The following is a 19836-nucleotide window of genomic DNA, read 5'->3' on the forward strand; positions in this document are numbered from 1 at the left end:
ACAAGCAGTTAAGACAGTTGGATCACCCAAATATGCAAAAGAGGCTAATATTCCCAGGAGACTGAGTTAGTTGGTAAAACATTAAATGATTAATAATTTCGCAACTATACTCCTGATCTTTTTAGTACATCAAACCCTACTGACATGATACCTGGAGAGTCTCATGAAGGAAAAATTGGTAGAGTTATGCACCATCAATTCTAAAGTTCTAATCTGCTATAAAATGAGGAACCAGAGGTGGGGGGGTGGGAGGGATGGACTGGGGGTTTGGGATTGGCATGTGCACACTGAGGTATGTGGAATGATTGGCCAATGGGGACCTGCTGTATAGCACACAGAGAACTCTAGCCAGTATTCTGTGATAATCTACGGAGAGAGAGAATGAATCTGTGTATAGGTATGACTGGGTCTCTCTGTTGTACAGCAGATATTATCACAGCCTTGTAAATTAGGTATACTTCAATAAAACAAATAAATACATAAAAAGAGGAACCAATCATCTTCCTTCTGAGAGTTACCAACAGTTCACAATGATGAATAGTTCTTACAGTCCCAATTGTCAGGTCAGGTAACTCTGAAAGGTCACTGATATTTTTTTTTTGATAGGCAAGAAATAGATTTATTAAGATACGGTGCTTGGAGTTCCCGTCGTGGCGCAGTGGTTAACGAATCCGACTATGAACCATGAGGTTGCGGGTTTGGTCCCTGCCCTTGCTCAGTGGGTTAACGACCCGGCGTTGCCGTGAGCTGTGTGTGGTATAGGTTGCAGACGTGGCTCGGATCCCGCGTTGCTGTGGCTCTGGCGTAGGCCTGTGGCTACAGCTCCGATTCAACCCCTAGCCTGGGAACCTCCATATGCCGCTGGAGCAGCCCAAGAAATAGCAAAAAAAAAAAAAAAAAAAAAGATACGGTGCTTGTGAGAGATACAAGCGGGCAGGCAAGGAGGCTCTGCCTGATACTGATTTTTGATATAGAAGGAAGGGAAATACTGACAAGCAAACTGGGAAAACATGGATTAGAAGTATGACACAACGGGGCTTCCAATTAAGTCTGCGACAAATTGGCTTAATGGGGGATAGATAAATCCAGAAGAAAAGAAAGACTAATCTGTGTTTTATGATTTTCAAAGTCAACTACCACAAGCACACATATGACTAAAGCTGTGATTCTCCAGTTATCACAGAATATAATTTTATTAAAAAAAAAAAAAGGCAAAGCGAATCAAGACAGAAAAAAAAAAAAAAACTATCACATGGCAATTCTGAGAAGATAGAGAGCAGGGCAAAAACAAAATAAAAGTTCATCAGTTCCAGAAAGCCTGGGGCTTTCTAGGTATAAGCGATTACAAATATAGTTTGGAGTCTGTAAGGAACATCCAAAGAGCAATACGCAAGACAAACCTCAATGGAGATCCCTTCTCTTTTTAACCCCTTTATGTCTGGAGACTGCATTTCAAATTAAGTTACAAGCAAAACAGGGACCTTCATTGACCTTACTGCCATTTTCCTCCTGTACCTGTTAAAATGACTGGAACATAATAAAATCTGTTGAATTAATGAAGCAGAATATCTTCTCTACAGTCATACTAAAGACAAAGGTAGAAACTTTTAAGGAGTCAAATGAAAAATGAAGAGAATCGTTGCTCTTTCTCAAGATTCCCCCCTCCCCAACTCTTGTTTTATATTTATTCACTTCTAAGTAGTTCAGAAAACAAAGATGACTCTGAAGCCACTCTCTCATATGACAATCATAACTACTTCATTAAAATTAGAGAAACACCAGATGTCATAATATGCTTAATTTCACATTCACCACAGCTAGACAGCAGAGCATGGCTGTAATAACTGAGAAGCTGTAAATGCTGGTGAAGAGAATTGTCTACTTTTCATCTTCAGAGGGACAGTTTCAAATTTTCATTTTAAACTCCAACTGTAAGGTTTCCTGCTCAAGTTTGCCAAATTCCTAAAACTTACAGTGCCAAAAGTTTGGATTCTGGAATTCTGCATCAATGTCATTAAATGTTTCACTTCTATTTTTCTACTGTGTGAATGAATCTGAGAACTTAGACAACATTAGGTGTTTGATTTTAAATACTATGTGACATTTATCTTCTTTGGGGAAGGTGCTGGGACAGTTATATGTTCCTATCAATCTCAGCAGCTATAAACCTGAATGCCTGGTATGCTTAAAACGTAACAGCAAAGAGGCACCATGAAAATTATGTCTGAAACTCTTTCAGTGAGCACTTATCATCTCGTAGGGAAGTTCCGAATAAGAGTAAGCCAGAGGAGAAAGAGCTAAGGCCCAACCTACTTCTGTGTTACTACTCTACTTCCAGAAAGAACGCAGGCCAGATTAGGATGACGCCCAAGAACCTGTGCACATGCGTGCCTTCCCTCCCTGCCCCCCCAACAACATACCTGTCACTTAGTTATGAGAGGCCAGTTTCTTCTTAATTAAAGAGAAAGTATTTAGTTTACAGATGCAAAACTATTTTACAACTGGTGGAACAATTTCCAGAGAATAAAAAAGTTCAAAGTACCTTGAAAGGTAGATCTCTAGCAACTGTTGCCCAACTTTTCAAGAGATATAAAGAAACAAAAATGTCCTTTTACGGGAAGAAAGGCTGCAGACTCAAGAGACACTTTTAAACTGGAGTTACTATGCAAAAGCATGAAGAAAAAGAGCCAGCCCCACCAAAACAGATTTTCTCCAAGTCAAAGTGAAAGGCAGCCTCTTTGGGCTTCTGATTTGACATTCTAGCCAGTTTATATCCATCCCATCCAATCTCTCATTAACCAAGTGTCTAATGAGTGAGTAGATATATCAAGAGGCTTTCCAAAATATAAAATGGTTATTCTGCAACAAGATGGTATTTAAAACATTTCAATAGTACTCTAACAAACTTTCAATATTTAAAACAATATAAAGGAGTTCTCATTGTGGCTCACACAGCAGAAATGAAACTGACCAAGATCCATGAGGATTTGGATTTGATCCCTGACCTCGCTCAGTGGATTAAGGATCCAGCGTTTCCATGAGCTGTGGTATAGACTGAAGATGTGGTTCGGATCTGGTGTTGCTGTGGCTGTGGGGTAGGCTGGCAGCTGTAGCTCTGATTCGACCCCTAGCCTGGGAATTTCTATATGCTGCAGGTGCAGCCATAAAAAGCAATAAATAAATAAATAAATAAATAAATAAATAAAAATGCTAGAAAGAACTCATGGAAAGCCAGATCATTTTCCAATGTTTTCACTATTAAGTAAACAAGGTCTTGGATTATTTTCTTTAAATAGATACAACTTTTAATAAGTTATACTTCCTAAACAAATGTTACTCATTTTAAAAATTCATGTCTGCATTTCAAAAGCTCTTTAGTAATCAATTAGGAAACATGATGAATAAAAGGTGACCTAAAGATATTATTTTAACATTTTTAAAAGCAAGCAACATTAAGAAAGGTGAGAAAGAAATTAGGCAGAGAAAAGATAATTAAACTTTGAACAATAATTTCAAGAAAAATAGAAAACATGTCTATTTTCCCATATTGCCATGTGCCTCTTAAACTAACAATGCACCACACTGTTATAACCAAAAAGTCAAAAAGTCAAAGAAGCTAATGAAAATTTTTGATGTCCCCAGTCATCTACTACACTGGGAGGCAATCCGGATAACATGCATTTGCTCAGGGCCACACCAAACCTTCATCCAAGGTAAAGTTACTACTAAATAAGCCAGAAAACCTGAGAATAACAATTTGGTACATTAATTATTATACAAATGGCTAACTAGCTTAGCCAGCCTCTCCCCATCATAAAAGAACTGAAATATAAAGAGCTGCAAAGTCTACAGGGTCCAATAAAAGGTCATTCTTACAGGCTTGAGTCTCCAGAGTTTTTTGGGTTTTTAAAAACTTTTTCTTCTTTTTTGGCCACATCCAAGGCATTTAGAAGTTCCCAGGCTAGGGATCGAAACTGCGCCACAGCAGTGACCAGAACCGCCCACAGTGACGACACTTGATCCTTAACCCGCTGAACCACAAGAGAACTCTGCCCAGAGTTTTATATCATCTCACATCAAATTACCTTGCTAGACAAGGTTCTCCCACACTCAAATTTTTAGCTAGATAAGGCTTTTGCCTAGTTTTCCATCTCTTAGAATTTCTTTATAAGTCCTCATTAAAAATAGAGTTAAAGCATTTTCACCTAGACAGCATAAACTGTTATTGGATGGGATAAGAAATACTAAACGCATTCAAATTTAACAAGTCATTAGAAAATAATTTAACAAGTAAAAAGTAATAACAATTACCAGATAGATATTCATATACTGTTTTCAAAGAACTATGATTAAACTATGTTATATTTTTCTTAAAGTACACCAAATCAGTGCTTTTTAAAAAAAGCAATTTCTGGAGTTCCCTTCATGGCTCAGCAGTTAATGAACCCGACTAGGATCCATGAGGTTGCGGGTTTGATCTCTGGTCTTGCTCAGTGGGTTGGGGATCTGGCATTGCCATGTGCTGTGGTATTGGGCACAGATGAGGTTTGGATCCCACGTTGCTGTGACTATGGTGTAGGCTGGCAGCTACAGCTCTGAGTAGACCCCGAGTTTGGGAACCTCCATATGCCGTGGGTGTGGCCCTAAAAAGCTAAAAAAATTTAAAAAGTTAAAAAATAAAAATAAAAAAGCAATTGCTTAATCTTTCCATCTTTTCCATTCTGGGTAAATCCCTACACTTCTTACCCTATTTTCCAAAGTGGGGTTAAGATCTCGGGTAGATGGCTCAATGAAAATTTCAAATAGAATAATCTCTGTGGTTATAAAGAAATGAGCTTTCAAAAGAGCAGATGCTCACAGCTCTAATTACCTTTTTCCATTCAAGGATGTACTCCTCTAGCCTGCTGGAAATAACTAGAGGATTAATTAGAGCAGAAGTAAAATGATGGAGTAAAACTGCACAGGTGGAGACAATATCGCCCCCACACAGGCCCAGTTCCTGGTATTAAAAGAATATTGTGTTTAAATGTCATCAAGACTAAACTTTTCCTAATCTAGCAAATCTTTTCAATGATGCTTGGGTCATTATACCAGTACAAGAAAATGCTACATCATGTGTAAGGAAAAACTCAGTTGCACAAGCACGTAATTTAAGCTCAAACATTTCCTTATTTCTTTTAACTACTAAGAAAAAGAAAATTGAACAAGGAAGATTGTTCATTACACATTTACCAGAATTTTGGATCCGCCATGTTTTTATAAACTGAGTGTCAGGAGGTATTGACTCTCCTTCTCCTATGGTGACATCTTCAACAAAGGACATAGAGGGCACACTGATGTTTGGGCTCTCAAAGTCATAATAGGCGCCAATTGCTGCTTGCAGGTTCCTATAAATAAAGAGAAAAGGCAAAAACTTAAGTCCTCTCCAGAGGATATTTATCCTAATTGTCAAACAAAGGGAAAAAACGTGTTTCTTAAGGTGTGTTATAGAACCTATACACAGAAGGTGCAGACATGGCTCCCATTACATAATCTTCAGAGTCACTGATTCTGGCTGAGGAATAACAGGAAAAACACCAGGACCAACAAACTGGTGTACCACTTTCTTCCCAAGGTACCCTCATGGAAAGTAACAGACATTACTACTACCATCAGCAGCAGCATGAGGAAATCTCCCTCTTACGCACAAGAACAGCAAGTGTGGACAACGAACTCAAGTAAAAGAGAGTCCCTCTGTAACTGTGACAAAAATTCAAAGAAACTCCCCCTTTTTTTTTCAGCTGCACCCACAGCTCCCAGGCCAGGAATCGAATCTCTGCCTCCAGAGGAACCCGAGCTGCTGCAGAGACAACATCAGATCTTTAACCCATTGTGCCAGAGCAGGAACTCCAACAAGCTCCATTAAAAACAAAAAACAAACAAACAAAAAAAACCCACCATGAGTTCCCATGGTAGCTCAGCAGTAATGAACCCAATTAGTATCCATGAGTATGCTGGTTTGATCCCTGGCCTCACTCAATGGGTTAAGGATCTGGTGTTGCCAAGGGCTGTGGTATAGCTTGCAGAGACAGCTCGGATCCTGTGTTTCTGTAGCTTTAACTGTCAGCTGCAGCTTCAATTTGACCCCTAGCCTGGGAACTTCCATATGCCACACCCGTGGCCCTAAAAAGCCAAAAAAAAAAAAAAAATTCTAGGGAGTTCCCTGGTGGCCTAGCAGTTAAGGATTCGATGTTGCCACTGCTGTGGCTTGGGTATGATCCCTGGCCTGGGAACTTCCACGTGCTGCAGCAAAAATAAGAAAATTAATTAAATAAAAATTTTAAAAATAAAATAAAATTTTAAGAATTTTTGAATTTTTTAAAATAAAAGATTTTAATTAAAACAATTAAACATTCTAATTATTTAATTTTCGTTTTGTTTTGTTTTTTGTTTTTTTGTTTTTTTTGTTTTGTTTTGTTTTTGCTTTATCTAGGGCCGCTCCCACGGCACGTGGAGGTTCCCAGGCTAGAGGTCGAATCGGAAGCTGTAGCCACCGGCCTACACCAGAGCCACAGCAACGTAGGATCCAAGCCATGTCTGCAGCCTACACCACAGCTCAAGGCAACGCCAGATCCTTTAACCCACTGAGCAAGGCCAGGGATCGAACCTGCAACCTCATGGTTCCTAGTCAGATTCGTTAACCACTGCGCCACGAAGGGAACTCCCTAATTATTTAATTTTTTTAAAAAGCAATACATGTGCATGGTTTAAAAAGTTTCTTACAATAGAAAATACTCATCTTCTCTCTTCTTTCCTACACACACACACACACACATTTCTTAAATATCCTTCCAAAACTTCCTTATGCACATACAAGCAAATTACATTCTTATTTTCACCATTCTTACACAATTGGTAGCATATTATACACTACCCTTTTCTTTATTCTTTTAATACTGTATCATGAGGACATTTCTAAGTCAGTACAAAAGGAGTATCCTAACTGCTTTTTTATAGCCGTATCCACTATAAACACACCATTATTTATGTAACCAGTCCACTTTGAGTTTGTTTCTAATCTTTAATTCTTCCAAGCATAAGCTTAAGCCACATAGTTTTATATATAAGTGCATCCCTATAGGATAAATTCCTAAAAGTGGTACTGCTGAGTCAAAAGGCATATATTTGTGGCTTTATCTAAACTTCCCTCAAATAAAAGAGTTATATACTTAAGGAATGCTCCCATCAAGAATGTATTACAGGAGTTCCTGTCCTGGCGCAGTGGTTAACAAATCCGACTAGGAACCATGAGGTTGCGGGTTCGATCCCTGCCCTTGCTCAGTGGGTTAAGGATCTGGCGTTGCCGTGAGCTGTGGTGTAGGTCGCAGGCTTGGCTCAGATCCCGTGTTTCTGTGGCTGTGGTGAAGGCTTGGAGCTACAGCTCCGATTTGACCCCTAGCCTGGGACCCTCCATATGCCTCAGGAGCGGCCCTAGAAAAGGCAAAAAGACAAAAAGACAAAAAGACAAAAAAAAAAAAAGAATGTACTACAGTTTCTATTTCCCCACTGGCTCATCAACAGTTTTTCTCCAACGTTTTGGATTTTTGTCAATCTGATAGGTAAAAAATAAGATCTCAGTGAGGTCTTAAAATGGTTTTCTCGAGAGAAAGTTTTCTCTTTTTATGAGAAGTTAAATGTATTTTATATGTTTACAAGTCATTTGTAGTTTCTTTTCGGAAGTACCATTTTGTAAATTTTCTTTTTAATTACTTACATGCTTATAAGCCCCCTTACGAAGGAACTCCAAGCACACAAATCAGAGTTTCTAATTGAACAGAATCACATGACTGACAGCATGGTTCATCAGTGCCAGAAACCAAAGGCCACTAAAGGGTTTAAGTAAGCTATGTTCATTAGAGATCAAAGAAATTACGGTAACTGCTTCTCTTATTATGGTCTTCCTCAAACCAGTGACATCATTCCCAGACCCCACAGTTTAACCACGCAAAAATAGCCTTTTCCAAACATAACCCAACCATAAGCCAATGGATTCAGCGGGTTGCTTTTAATTATGCACAAACATAGCATGAAATAAGTTCTGACAGTACACAACTGTTGAAGAGACATGCTATTAACAGCAAATACTTTTCTGCTGGGGGCCTGTCTGCTCCTCCAGGTGTTTGCAGCTGCCAGAAAGGAAGGCTATATTTAGAGCAGCTACCTCAGGTCAAGGCTCATGCAAGGGTGGCCTGTAGTATTAATCAGTACTGCCTGGAATTATACCACTACCAGCTGCCGGCCCGTGTGTGCTAGATAAAATTTACACAGCGCAGAGCTGGGCCAGGGTCCAAACTGTGCCTGTTTACTTGACCATTCAATAGGAACACTTGGACTTTAGACTCTTCTAGAAATTTCCTTATCTAGCTGACTGTGATCCAAAGTGAAGAATATGTGACTGGTCAAACTTGGGGAGGCCCAGACCCTACCACCCACAAATAGGCTTAGGAGTACATCTGGAATCAGCCTTATACTTAGAGATCAAAGATAAAATGAGGGAGAGAAAAATAAGCCTAGTTTGCACTTTGTTCTTCTGAAAGCTTTTCATAAAAACTAAGTGTCCACATTTTATAAAGATAATTTTTCTGCCGAAGGTCCCAGGCAAACAGCCTGAATTGTTTTCTGTTCACTTGGCTGTAAAATATGCTTGAGAGGGAAGAAACTATTTGTGCGCTCAGGACAACTGCCAATTCTTATCCTCAGCCTGTGTCATATTTCGCCACTTGGCTCCACCTCATATCAGACAGGACTCAGAGACGAGCGCAGTAGAAATACTAACAAGTGGAAAAGTCCAGCTACCCTACTTAGGCAGATTCATCTCCCTCCTCAAATCAGCCTTCATCCCACAGTCAAGCCAAAAAACCTGCTTACTTGTACCTCTATTATATAGGAAATTTAGCCACAGATTAGGAAATATTTGTTAAAGCACGAAGTGAAACTGAAAGTAGTGAACTGGATTCCTGGCAGGAAGCAGGAGTGAAGGATGACAAAGCATATTCATTTTACAAGTAAAAGGTGGAGAGTGGACATTAGCCCAGTGGTGCTCTAATCTATCAGGAAGGTACACAACTTAAAATGTGGGTATAAGTTCCTTGGCACCTGGACCATCTAGATCACTAACTCACTGGGCCAAGGAACAGCAAGAATAGACTAAACAGCTCCAATTCAATGTAAGAACAAGCAGACATGATAGCACTGTATTCTGTTCAAAACAACATATGCAACTATTATTACTAGCCAATAAGAAACTGCATGAAACAGAGCTGGCTGAGGAGATGGGAAAGGGAAGGCACTAACTCAGCATGAGGCCCAGCCTGAAAGGTTAAACGTCTCAGTTCCTTCAGTGTTTTTGCTCAAGAAAAGTTTTTCTCTGATTTCAAATGGTTAAGTGTCCTGAAGAACAAAGGGAGGTAGTGTAACAGGGGAAAAAAGGGCACAAGCAAAGATGGATGATGGTGATGGTTACATAACACTGTGAATATCCTTTATACTACAGAATTGTAGTAAGTTAAAATGGTAAAACTTTATTCATTTTTTATTTTTTAAGTGAAGCACAGTTGATTTACATATCATGCTAGTTTCTAGTGCACAGCAAAGTGATTTGGGTTTATACTGAATACAGTTCCCTGTGCTATACAGTAGGAACTTATTGCTAGCTATTTCACATACAGTAGTTTGGATCTGCTAATCCCAAACTCCTAATCTCTCTCTCCCCGACCCCTTTTCCTCTTTGGTAACTCTAAGTTTGTCTTCTATGTCTGAGAGTCTATTTCTGTTTTGTAAATAAGTTTGTTTGTATATTTTAGATTCCACATAAAAGTGGTATCATATGATATTTGTCTTTCTCTGTCTTACTTCACTTAGTATGATACTCTCTAGGTCCATCCATGTTGCTGCAAATAGCATTACTTCATTCTTTTTATGGCTGAGTAATATTCCATTGTGTATAGTACCACATCTTCTTTATCCATTCCTCTGTCAATAGACATTTAGGTTGCTTCCATGTCCTGGCTATTGTAAATAGCACTGCCATGAACACTGGGGTGCATGTATCTTTTCGAATTAAAGTTTTCTTTGGATATATGCCCAAGAGTGGGAGTGCTGGGTCGAATGGTTTTTTTTTTTTTTGTTTTTTTGTTTTTTGGGTTTTTTTAGGGCCTCACTGGTGGCATACTGAAGTTCTCAGGCTAGGGGTTGAATTGGCTGGCCTACACCACAGCCACAGCCACAGCCACATAGGATCTGAGCTGCATCTTTGACCTACAACACAGCTCACAGCAATGCCGGATCCCCAACCCACTGAGCGAGGCCTAGGGTCAAAACCACATCTTCATGGATACTGGTTGGATTCATTTCTGCTGTACCACAACAGGAACGCCCTATTTTCAGTTTTTTAAAGAAATTTCTTTACTGTTTTCCATAGTGGCTACACCAACTTACATTCCCACCAACAATGCAGGGGTTCAATCCCTGGCCCAGGAACTTCTGCATGCTATGGGTATGGAAAAAAAGAAAAGTTTATAAAACAAAGGTAAAGGAAAAAAAAAAAAAAAAACAGAAAGAAAAGGTATCTTTTTTTCCCACCACTGCAAGATTAAAAAAAAAAAAAAAAAAAAAAAAAAAACAGCCACCTAGGGAACACTCAGACGACCTAATGAGGATGAAACTGATATGCTGAGGATGATAGATCAGAAAGAGGGAAATAACTGCTGTGTCCTTGATGATGTAGTTGAACTACTAAATTAGGGAATCTCAAAGCCATCTTACATTGGGCATTCTTGACATCTGAGAAAACACAACTGGCCTATTGTTTAAAAGGGGGCAGAGGGGGGCAGATGCTGAGGATACAGCAACTCGACACTAGCATTGCAGAGTTTAATTTCTGAGTCCCTTTGGCTAATGATCATGATCAAACTATTTTTCCTTTCTAAAAAAAATTGAGGTGAAATTCACACAACAATTAACTACATACTTAATATATACAATTCAGTGATATTTACTGCATTCACAACATCGTGCAACCACCACCTCTACTTTCAAAACTCTTAAGTCATCTCATACCCGTTGAGAACACCCTATAAACAGAATCACTCCTTGTTCTTCCTCCTCCCCCCACAGCTGCTGGCAACCACAAATCTGCTTTCTGTCTCTATGAATTTGCCTGTTTTGGGTAACTTACATAAAAGGAATCATATAATCTGCAAACTTCTATCTCTGCCTTCTTCCACTTAGCATAATATTTTTGAGATGCATCCCAAATAGCAGCATGATGATCAGTATTTCATTCCTTTTTATGGCTAAATAATATACCATTATATGTACCTACCAAATTTTGTCTATCCATTCATCTGCTGATAGGCATTTCAGTTGTTTCTATCATCTTTTGACTATTATGAGTAATGTTGCTATAAACATTCACATACAAGTGTCTGTATGGGCATGTGTGTTCTTTGCTCTTTTTTTTTTCTTTTTGCTTTTTAGGCCTGAACCCTTGGCATATGGAAGTTTTCATATACTTGTTGGCTATTGTACATCCTCTTTGGAGATATGTCTATTAATATCCCTTGTTCATTTATTTTTTACTAGGGTTGCTTGTTTTCCTGTTGTTCAGTTGTAAGAGTTCTTTACATATTCTGGATACTAGGCCCTTATTTGATAGATGCAATGGGTTGATGTGGGATCTCAGTCCCCAGACCAGGGAGTGAACCTGGGCCGCAGCAGTGAAAGTGCCAAATCTTAACCACTAGACCACCAAAGAACTCCCAAGAAATATTTTCTTCAACTATGTTGCCTGTCCTTTTACTTTCTTGATAATGGCTTTCGACGACGCACACAAGTTTCTAATTTTGTTGAAGTTTAATTTATCTAGTCTTTATTTTGCTGCTTGTGACTTTGATGTCAAATCTAAGAATCACAGCCAAATCTAAGGTAATGAAGATATATCCCTGTTTCTTCAAATAGTTTTATTGTTTTAGCTTTTATCTGGGTCATGGATCCATTTTCAGTTAATTTTTGTACACGAGTGAGGTAGGGGGTCCAACTTCATTCTTTTGCCTGTGGTTATCCAACTGTAACAGCACCACATGTTAAAAAAAGATGAAAAAAAATTTTTTGGGAGTTCCCGTAGTGGCGCAGTGGTTAACGAAGCCGACTAGGAACCATGAGGTTGCGGGTTCGATCCCTGCCCTTGCTCAGTGGGTTAACGATCCAGCGTTGCCGTGAGCTGTGGTGTAGGTCGCAGATGCGGCTCGGATCCCGCGTTGCTGTGGCTCTGGCGTAGGCTGGTGTCAACAGCTCCGATTAGACCCCTAGCCTGGGAACCTCCATATGCCGCAGGAGCGGCCCAACAAATGGCAAAAGACAAAAAAAAAAAATTTTTTTTTGGCCATGCCCACAGTATACAAAAGTTCGAACCTACACCACCCCAACGCAAGCTGCTGCAGTGACAACACTGGACCTTTAACCCACTGAGCCACAAGAGAACTCCAGTCAAACGTTTTTAAGAGAAAAAAAAGAGCTGGACAGACTCTTGGGTGTGAGTGGGATTTTTGCCCTATGTATATGCAGTCCTAGCTAGCCTTTGGTGACACTTCCATGGAAAGTACAATAAATAGCAAAGCTCCGACATGGGAAACTGAATGGGAAAACAAGCTGAGACATGCACTGCACCTCACCATAACTCAAGTATGGTACACTTTTTCTTGGATCACCCTAAAAGATATTTCCATTCCCACCAAACACAGTTTCTAGGACTGAAGGAACCAACAACATTTATGTAAGAATCAGTCGACCTAATTATAAGCACAAAACCTTTTTCCCTATCTGCCAATTGATAAGTACATATACTTCTTTTATATTTATTTTTCACTTGTTCATGGCTCTGGGTACTACAAATGTAAAGATAAGTCTTTATTACCAAGGAACACCAAAGTCTATTAAGAAAGATTTGGAAACAAGTTATCACAATTCAATGTGGTAAATGTCAGAGAAGAAACACAACCAAGGACCACAAAAACTACAGAAAATACCTTACTCAAACTCAGGAATTCAGGAAAAGCTTCATCAACTAGGTAGCATCAAAACTATACCCAATGAACTAGTTAACCACCTAGAGAAAGGGGGTGAAGGAAGATTTCAGATAGAGGGAGAGAATGTGCAAAAGGCACAAGACGTATGAGAGTTGCGAGAACACCACAAACACAATCAGCCAGAAAAAGAGAGGCCTGACATCATTCAAGTCCATGGTTCTGGCTGCTTCTGAAACCCAAATGAACTACTAGCTTAGGTTCTAAGATACTCCTGTATCCTCATTCATTCTCATTTTTATTCAAGCTCACTTAAGACAGCGCTCTGGTTCACCTCCAATAAAGTCCTAAATGACACAAGACTGAAAGTATTTCAAAAGTTAAACCCACAATGTATATATATCAAAGTCAAGGTGAAGTAGAAAGAACTGGGCTCCCCTCTAGCTTGGCTGAGCAAGGCAGTAGGCCTTGTATGTAGCAAAGTAATTGGTTACACTCCATATGCACTCCAAAGCTAGATGGAGCCTGGACAATAAAAGAAAACCAGAAGACTGCAAACTTCAGTGAAAATCTGCAAGACAATCCAATCTGTTAAAACACAACCCAATCCAATCTGGCCTTCCAGAAAAAAGACAGAATACAACTTTCTGGCTAAAGCCTGAGATCTGAAACCTCTAGTAGTCAAATAAAGACTACTGAGGAGTTCTCTTGTGGTGCAGCAGGTTAAGGATCTGGTGTTGTCTCTGCAGCAGTTGGGTGGCTGCTGCGGTGTGGGTTCGATTCCAGTGGGTTCGATTCCAGGCCTGGGAACTTCTACATGCCACAGGCTCAGCCAAAAAAGAAAAAAAGAAAAAAATTGCTGAATTTCAGCAAATAAATTTTCTATGTAACTAAGAAACTGTGAAATCCGACATATACAAAGTAGATAGCCCCAGGGCTCTCCCCCTGCAACTGCTATCTGCTTCTCATTATAAAGCATATCTGAAAGCAACGTAGCTGAGAAGAGGGGAAATTTGGGGGCTGACATTCCACAGAAGATTTGAGAAAGCTCTCAATCCAGAATTACCCATCCATGCCCTGAGTAGAGACCTTTAACCTGGAATGATAAGCAGAGCTAAGGGCCAGTGTTAGCAATTTGCTTTAACAATCTTGGAGACTAAGACCTAATTAATACTACTGGAATTGATAATTTATCAAAGGTAAGGTTCAAATATGAAATGGATAAGCAGTGAACTTAAGTTTGAAAGGAGTTCTATCATCAGGAGGCTATAATTTTTTTACCCCTAGTCAAGCCCTGGCTCCAAAAAGTAGCATTTTATTGCAAGAGGAAAGCTAAAGCAGCAAAGCCCTCATAAATGAACTATCTCCAACGCTGGTCCCACATCCTGTCTCCTCTCAAGTATGGTCATGGAGAAAAGCAGACTCGAGGAATCTTTCTCGGGGAAGCCGGGCCCAAGCCTTCAGTTCTCTGCCAGTGAAGTGAGTTAACAGATGACCATAAGCTTGCTGTGCACTTGCATGTGCACTACAGAAGATAACATATTCTCTCTCTGATTCTTTATGCCTGTATCCCTCAGGCTGAGAACAGTGCCTGGCATATAGCAAGTACTTAATAAATATCTGCTGAATGGAATACATTAGTGAGCAAAATACATGACCCTTGGACATGAGTTGAATTATGCAGGTCAGGAGTTCCCGTCACGGCGCAGAGGAAAACGAATCTGACTAGGAACCATGAGGTTGCAGGTTCCATCCCTGGTCTCACTCAGTTGGTTGGGGATCGACGTTGTGGTGAGCTGTGGTGTGGGTCGCAGTCCAGGATTGGATCCTGTGCTGCTGTGGCTGTGGCGTTAAGCTGGCAGCTGTAGCTCCAAGCCGAGTCGACCCCCAGCCTGGGAACTTCCATATGCCGTGGGTGTGGCCCTAAAAAGCAAAAAGAAAAAGAAAAAAAAAAAAAAAAGAATTATGCAGGTCCATTATATTGAGATTTACTCAACAGTAAATACTACATGATCCAAGACTGGATGAATCCATGGATTTGGAATTGCTGATATAGGACCAAATATAAGTTATACAGGGATTTTCAAAAGCATGGAGGGTTGGCACCCCTAACCCGTGAGCAACTGTATTTTTCCTTTCTTTTTATCACATTTATCCCTCACAATTTTTTTTTTCTTTGTCTTTTTAGGGCCGCACCCATGGTATATGGAAGTTTCCAGGTTAGGGGTCAAATGGGAGCTGCAGCTGCTGGCCTACACCACAGCCACAGCAATGCAGGATCTGAACCGCATTTGCAAACTACAACACAGCTCATGGCAACGCCGGATCCTTAACCCACTGATCGAGGTCAGGTATTGAACCCGAAACCTCATGAATAACAGTTGGATTAATTTCCACCGAACCACGACAGGAACTCCAGCCCTCACAATTTTATAATGGGACTATAAACATATCTCATTTTATTGTGCTACACTTTATTGCACTTTACAGATAGCTGCTTTTTGTTTTCTTTTTAAACAAAATGAAAGTTTGGGATTTCCCGCTGTGGCACAGGGGATTAAGGATCTGGCATTTTCTCTGTAGCAGCTAGGGTTGCTGGTGAGCTGTGGGCTCGATCTCAAGCCCAGTGCAGTGAGTTAAGGAAGTGCCACTGCCCCAACAGTGGCACAGTCCCAGCTGCAGCTGAGATTCAATCCCTGACCTGGGAAATTCCATAAGCCCATTGGGGGTAGAGCCCCGGGTAAAACAACAAAAAACTGAAAATTTGTAGCAAACCTGCAGCTTAGCAAGTCTATCAGTACCATTTTTCCATCAGCATTCATTCTGTGTCTCTGCGTCACAATTTTGTTAATTCTCACATTTCAAATGTTTTGTTATTATTATATTTGTTAGAGTGATCTATGATCAGTGATATATGATGTTTCTATTGTAACTGTTTTGGAATGCCATGAACTGTACCCATAAAGACCATGAACTTAGGAGTCCCTGTCGTGGCTCAGCAGAAACAAATCCTATAGTATCCATGAGGATGCAGATTCGATCCCTGGCCTCAATCAGTGTGTCAGGGTCCGGTTTTGCCGTGAGCTGTGGTGTAGGTCACAGACATGGTTCAGACCCTGTGCTGCTGTGGCGCAGGCTGAGAGCTGCAGCTCCAATTTGACCCCTAGCCTGGGAACTTCCATATGCGGCAAGGGTGGACCTAAAAAGCAAACAAAACAAAACAACTATGAACTTAATTGATAAGTGCTGTGTGTTTTCTGACCACTCTACCAACCAGTCATTCCCCCATCTTTCTCCCTCTCCTTAGGCCTTCCTATTCCCTGTGACACAACAATATTGAAATTAGGTCAGTTGGTAACCCTGCAATGGCCTCTAAATGTTCAAGTGAAAGGAAAGTCACACATCTCCCACATTTTTCTAGCTTTTGAGCTAGAAATGATTAAGCTTATTGAGGAAGGCATGTCAACATGCCAAGCTGTGAAAGCAAAGGAAAAGTTCTTAAAGGAAATGAAAAGTGCTACTCCAGTGAACACACAGATGATGAGAGAGTAAAACAGCCATACTGTTGGTGTGGAGAAGGTTTGAGTGGTCTGGACAGAAGATCAAACAGCCACAACATTCCCTAAAGCCAGAGCCTAATCCAGAGCAAGGCCTTCTTCTTCAACTCTGTGAACAAGGCTGAGAGGTGAGGAAGCTGCAGAAAGAGAGGTTAAAGCTAGCAGAGGTGGTTCTTGAAGTTTAAGGAGAGAAGCCATCTCCATAACATAAAAGTGCCAGGTGAAGCGGCACGTGCTGAAGCAGAAGCTGCAGCAAGTTTTCCAGATGATGTGGGTAAGAAGATTCACGAAGGTGGCTGTACTAACAATCGATTTTCAGTGTAGATGGAAGAGCTTTATATTGGTCTCAAGAAGATGTCGTCTAGGACTTTCTGTGTCTGGCTTCAGAGGACAGAGTTTTTGTTAGGGCTAATGTAACTGGTGGCTGTACGTTGAAGCCAGTACTCATTTCCCACTCTGTAAACCCCGGGGCCTTTAAGAGCTTTGCTAAATCTCTACCCTGCCTGCGCTCTGTACATGGAACAACAAAGCCTGGAGGACCGTACATCTGTTTTTTGCCACATGGTCTGCGAATATTTCAAGCCCACTGCTGAGACTGCCGATGATGTTCCTGGTCACCCAAGAGCTCTGCTGGACACAAACACTGAGATTCATGTGGTTTTCAAGCCTGCCAGCACAACACCCATTCTGCAGCCATGGGTCAAGGAGTCATTTCAACTTCCAAGTCTTTTTTTTTTTTTTTTTTTTTTGGCCAAACTCATGGCATGCAGAAGTTCCAGGGCCAGGGATCGAACCTGTGCCACGGTGGGGGCCCGAGCCACTGCAGTGGCAACACCGGATCCTTAACCCACTGTGCCACTGGGGGGACGCCTTCGGCTTCCAAGAAATACAATCTGTGAGGCTATAGCTGCCACAGACAGTGATTCTCTGGTAGATATGGGCAGTCCCTTGAAAACCCTGTGGAAAGGACTCACCGTTCTGGATGCCATTAGGGACATTGGTGATTTGTGGGAGGAGGTCAAAAGATGAATATTTACAGGGGTTTGGAAGGAGCTGATTGCAACCCTCATCCTCGTGGATGACTTGGAGGGTTCAGGTCTTCTTCCCTAGAGGACGTAACTGCAGATGTGATGGGTATAGCAAGAGAACTAGAAATGGGGCCTGATGATATGACTGAGTGGCTGCAATTGCAGGATAAAACTAGCATTATTTACAACACCCAAAAGATGGAAGCAACCCAAGTGTCCATCAACGGATGAATGGATTAAACAAAATGTAGTATATACATACAATTACTGAGCCTTAAAAACGAAAAACTGCCACATGTGACACACGGATGAACTTTGAGGACATTATGCTAAGAGACATAAGCTGTCATGGAAAGTCAAATACTATATTATTCACTTATACGGGGAATCTAGAGTAGTCAAATTCATAGAAACAGAAAGGAGAATAACAACTGACAGGCTAAGGGAAAGGGGAAATGAATGTTTTTTTGTTTAATGGTAAAGAGTTTCAGTTTTGCAAAATGAAAGCTTTCTGGAGACCAACTGCACGATATGTTTAACACTACTGAATTGTACATATAAAAATGGTTAAGGTGGTAAATTCTACGTTATGTCTATTTTGCCGCAATTTTTAAAAATTTAATTAGGACGAGACCAATACACTTCATTAAGAACTTGGGGAGTTCCCATTGTGGCTCAGTGGTTAACAAATTTGACTAGGAACCATGAGGTGGCAGGTTCTATCCCTGGCCTTGCTCACTGGGTTAAGGATCCGGCGTTGCCATGAGCTGTGGTGTAGGTCACAGATGTGGCTCAGATCCCATGTTGCTGTGGCTCTGACATAGGCCGACGGCTACAGCTCCGACTGGACCCCTATCCTGGGAACCTCCATATGCCGAGGGTGCGGCCCTAGAAAAGACAAATTAGCGTATACACACTGAGCTATATGGAACGACTGGCCAACAGGGACCTGCTGTATAGCACAGAGAACTCTACCCAGTATTCTGTGATAATCTATGTAGGAAAAGAATCAGAGAGAATGGATGTGTGTATATGTATGCCTGGGTCACTTTGTTGTGCGGCAGAAATTATCACAACATTAACTATACTTCAATAAAACTTTAAAAAAAATTTTTTAAGAAGAACTTTGGACTTACTCCTAAAAGCAAAGGAGAACATCTAAAGGCTAGAAAAACAACTTTATTCGAGTATGACTTAGGCAGCATAAAATCCACCGATTTCAACTGCACAAATCAATGATTTTTAGTAAAGTTATGAATGAACTGTAAAACCATTTTTCAGAACATTTTCATCACCTCAATTATGTCCATACCTCCGTGATGTGCATATATGTTATGTTGATGGCAAGGGGATTTATGGTTGCTAATCAGGTAACCTGGAGAGAGAACATTAGCCTAGATTATCCAGCTGAATGCAATGTAATCACTTTCTTAAGAGTGGAAGAGGGAACTGGAAGATGGAACCAGAGAGAGAACAGTGTGAGAAGGACTCACATGACCTGCTGGCTTTGAAGATGGAGAAATGAGGCCATAAGCCTAAGAATCTATGTGGTCCCTGGAAGTGGGAAAAGGCAAAGAAACTAATTCTCCAGCAAGAACACAGCCCTGATACTACATCTTAATTTTAGTCCTCTGAAACTCTTTTTGGACTTCTGAACTCCATAACTATAAAATCATAAATTGGTGTTTTTTAAAACCAGTAAGTTTGTTGTAATTTATTAACAAGAGCAAAAAACAAATACAATGGCTATTATATTAGTCTTTCTACTTTGCTATATGTTTGAAAATATTCATCATACAAGGAAAAAAAAACTATGACTATAAAAGCAGACTAAAGAAACGTTACAAATAAAAAGGTACTATTTTCTGCTGAGTCATTGTCCTTCAAAAGAACTTTGCTCTCAGGAATTCAATTATCCATTAAAGATGCATATTTAGAAGTAATTCCTGTTTTTCTTGCCCCTTCTCCCCCCATCCCCACCCCACCCATTTAACTGTCATGGATACTTCCTGAAAAGATAAACAATTGCTAGGCTCAGTGCTAACCAAAATTTCTGAAGCTACTAGAACAGAGTAGACATACCCAGAGTAGACATGAAAATGTTTGATACCCCAAAAGTCCCAGAATGACAAACAGAAAATGTGATTCAGACAAAACTATCCTCATAAACAAAACATTTGTGGTTTACTG

At 40.4% G+C, this 19836-nt stretch overlaps 1 protein-coding gene across 1 annotated transcript in view; it reads right to left on the reverse strand.

The window, feature by feature from the left end:
• Positions 1–19836, reverse strand: part of C7H6orf106 (chromosome 7 open reading frame, human C6orf106) — a 105372-nt gene that overhangs the window by 60022 nt on the left and 25514 nt on the right. The window contains 1 exon segment of the mRNA NM_001243026.1: positions 5233–5387. Within this exon segment, the coding sequence (NP_001229955.1) occupies positions 5233–5387 (155 nt within the window).

This window comes from Sus scrofa, chromosome 7 (genome assembly GCF_000003025.6).
Source record: "Sus scrofa isolate TJ Tabasco breed Duroc chromosome 7, Sscrofa11.1, whole genome shotgun sequence".
NCBI lineage: Eukaryota > Metazoa > Chordata > Mammalia > Artiodactyla > Suidae > Sus > Sus scrofa.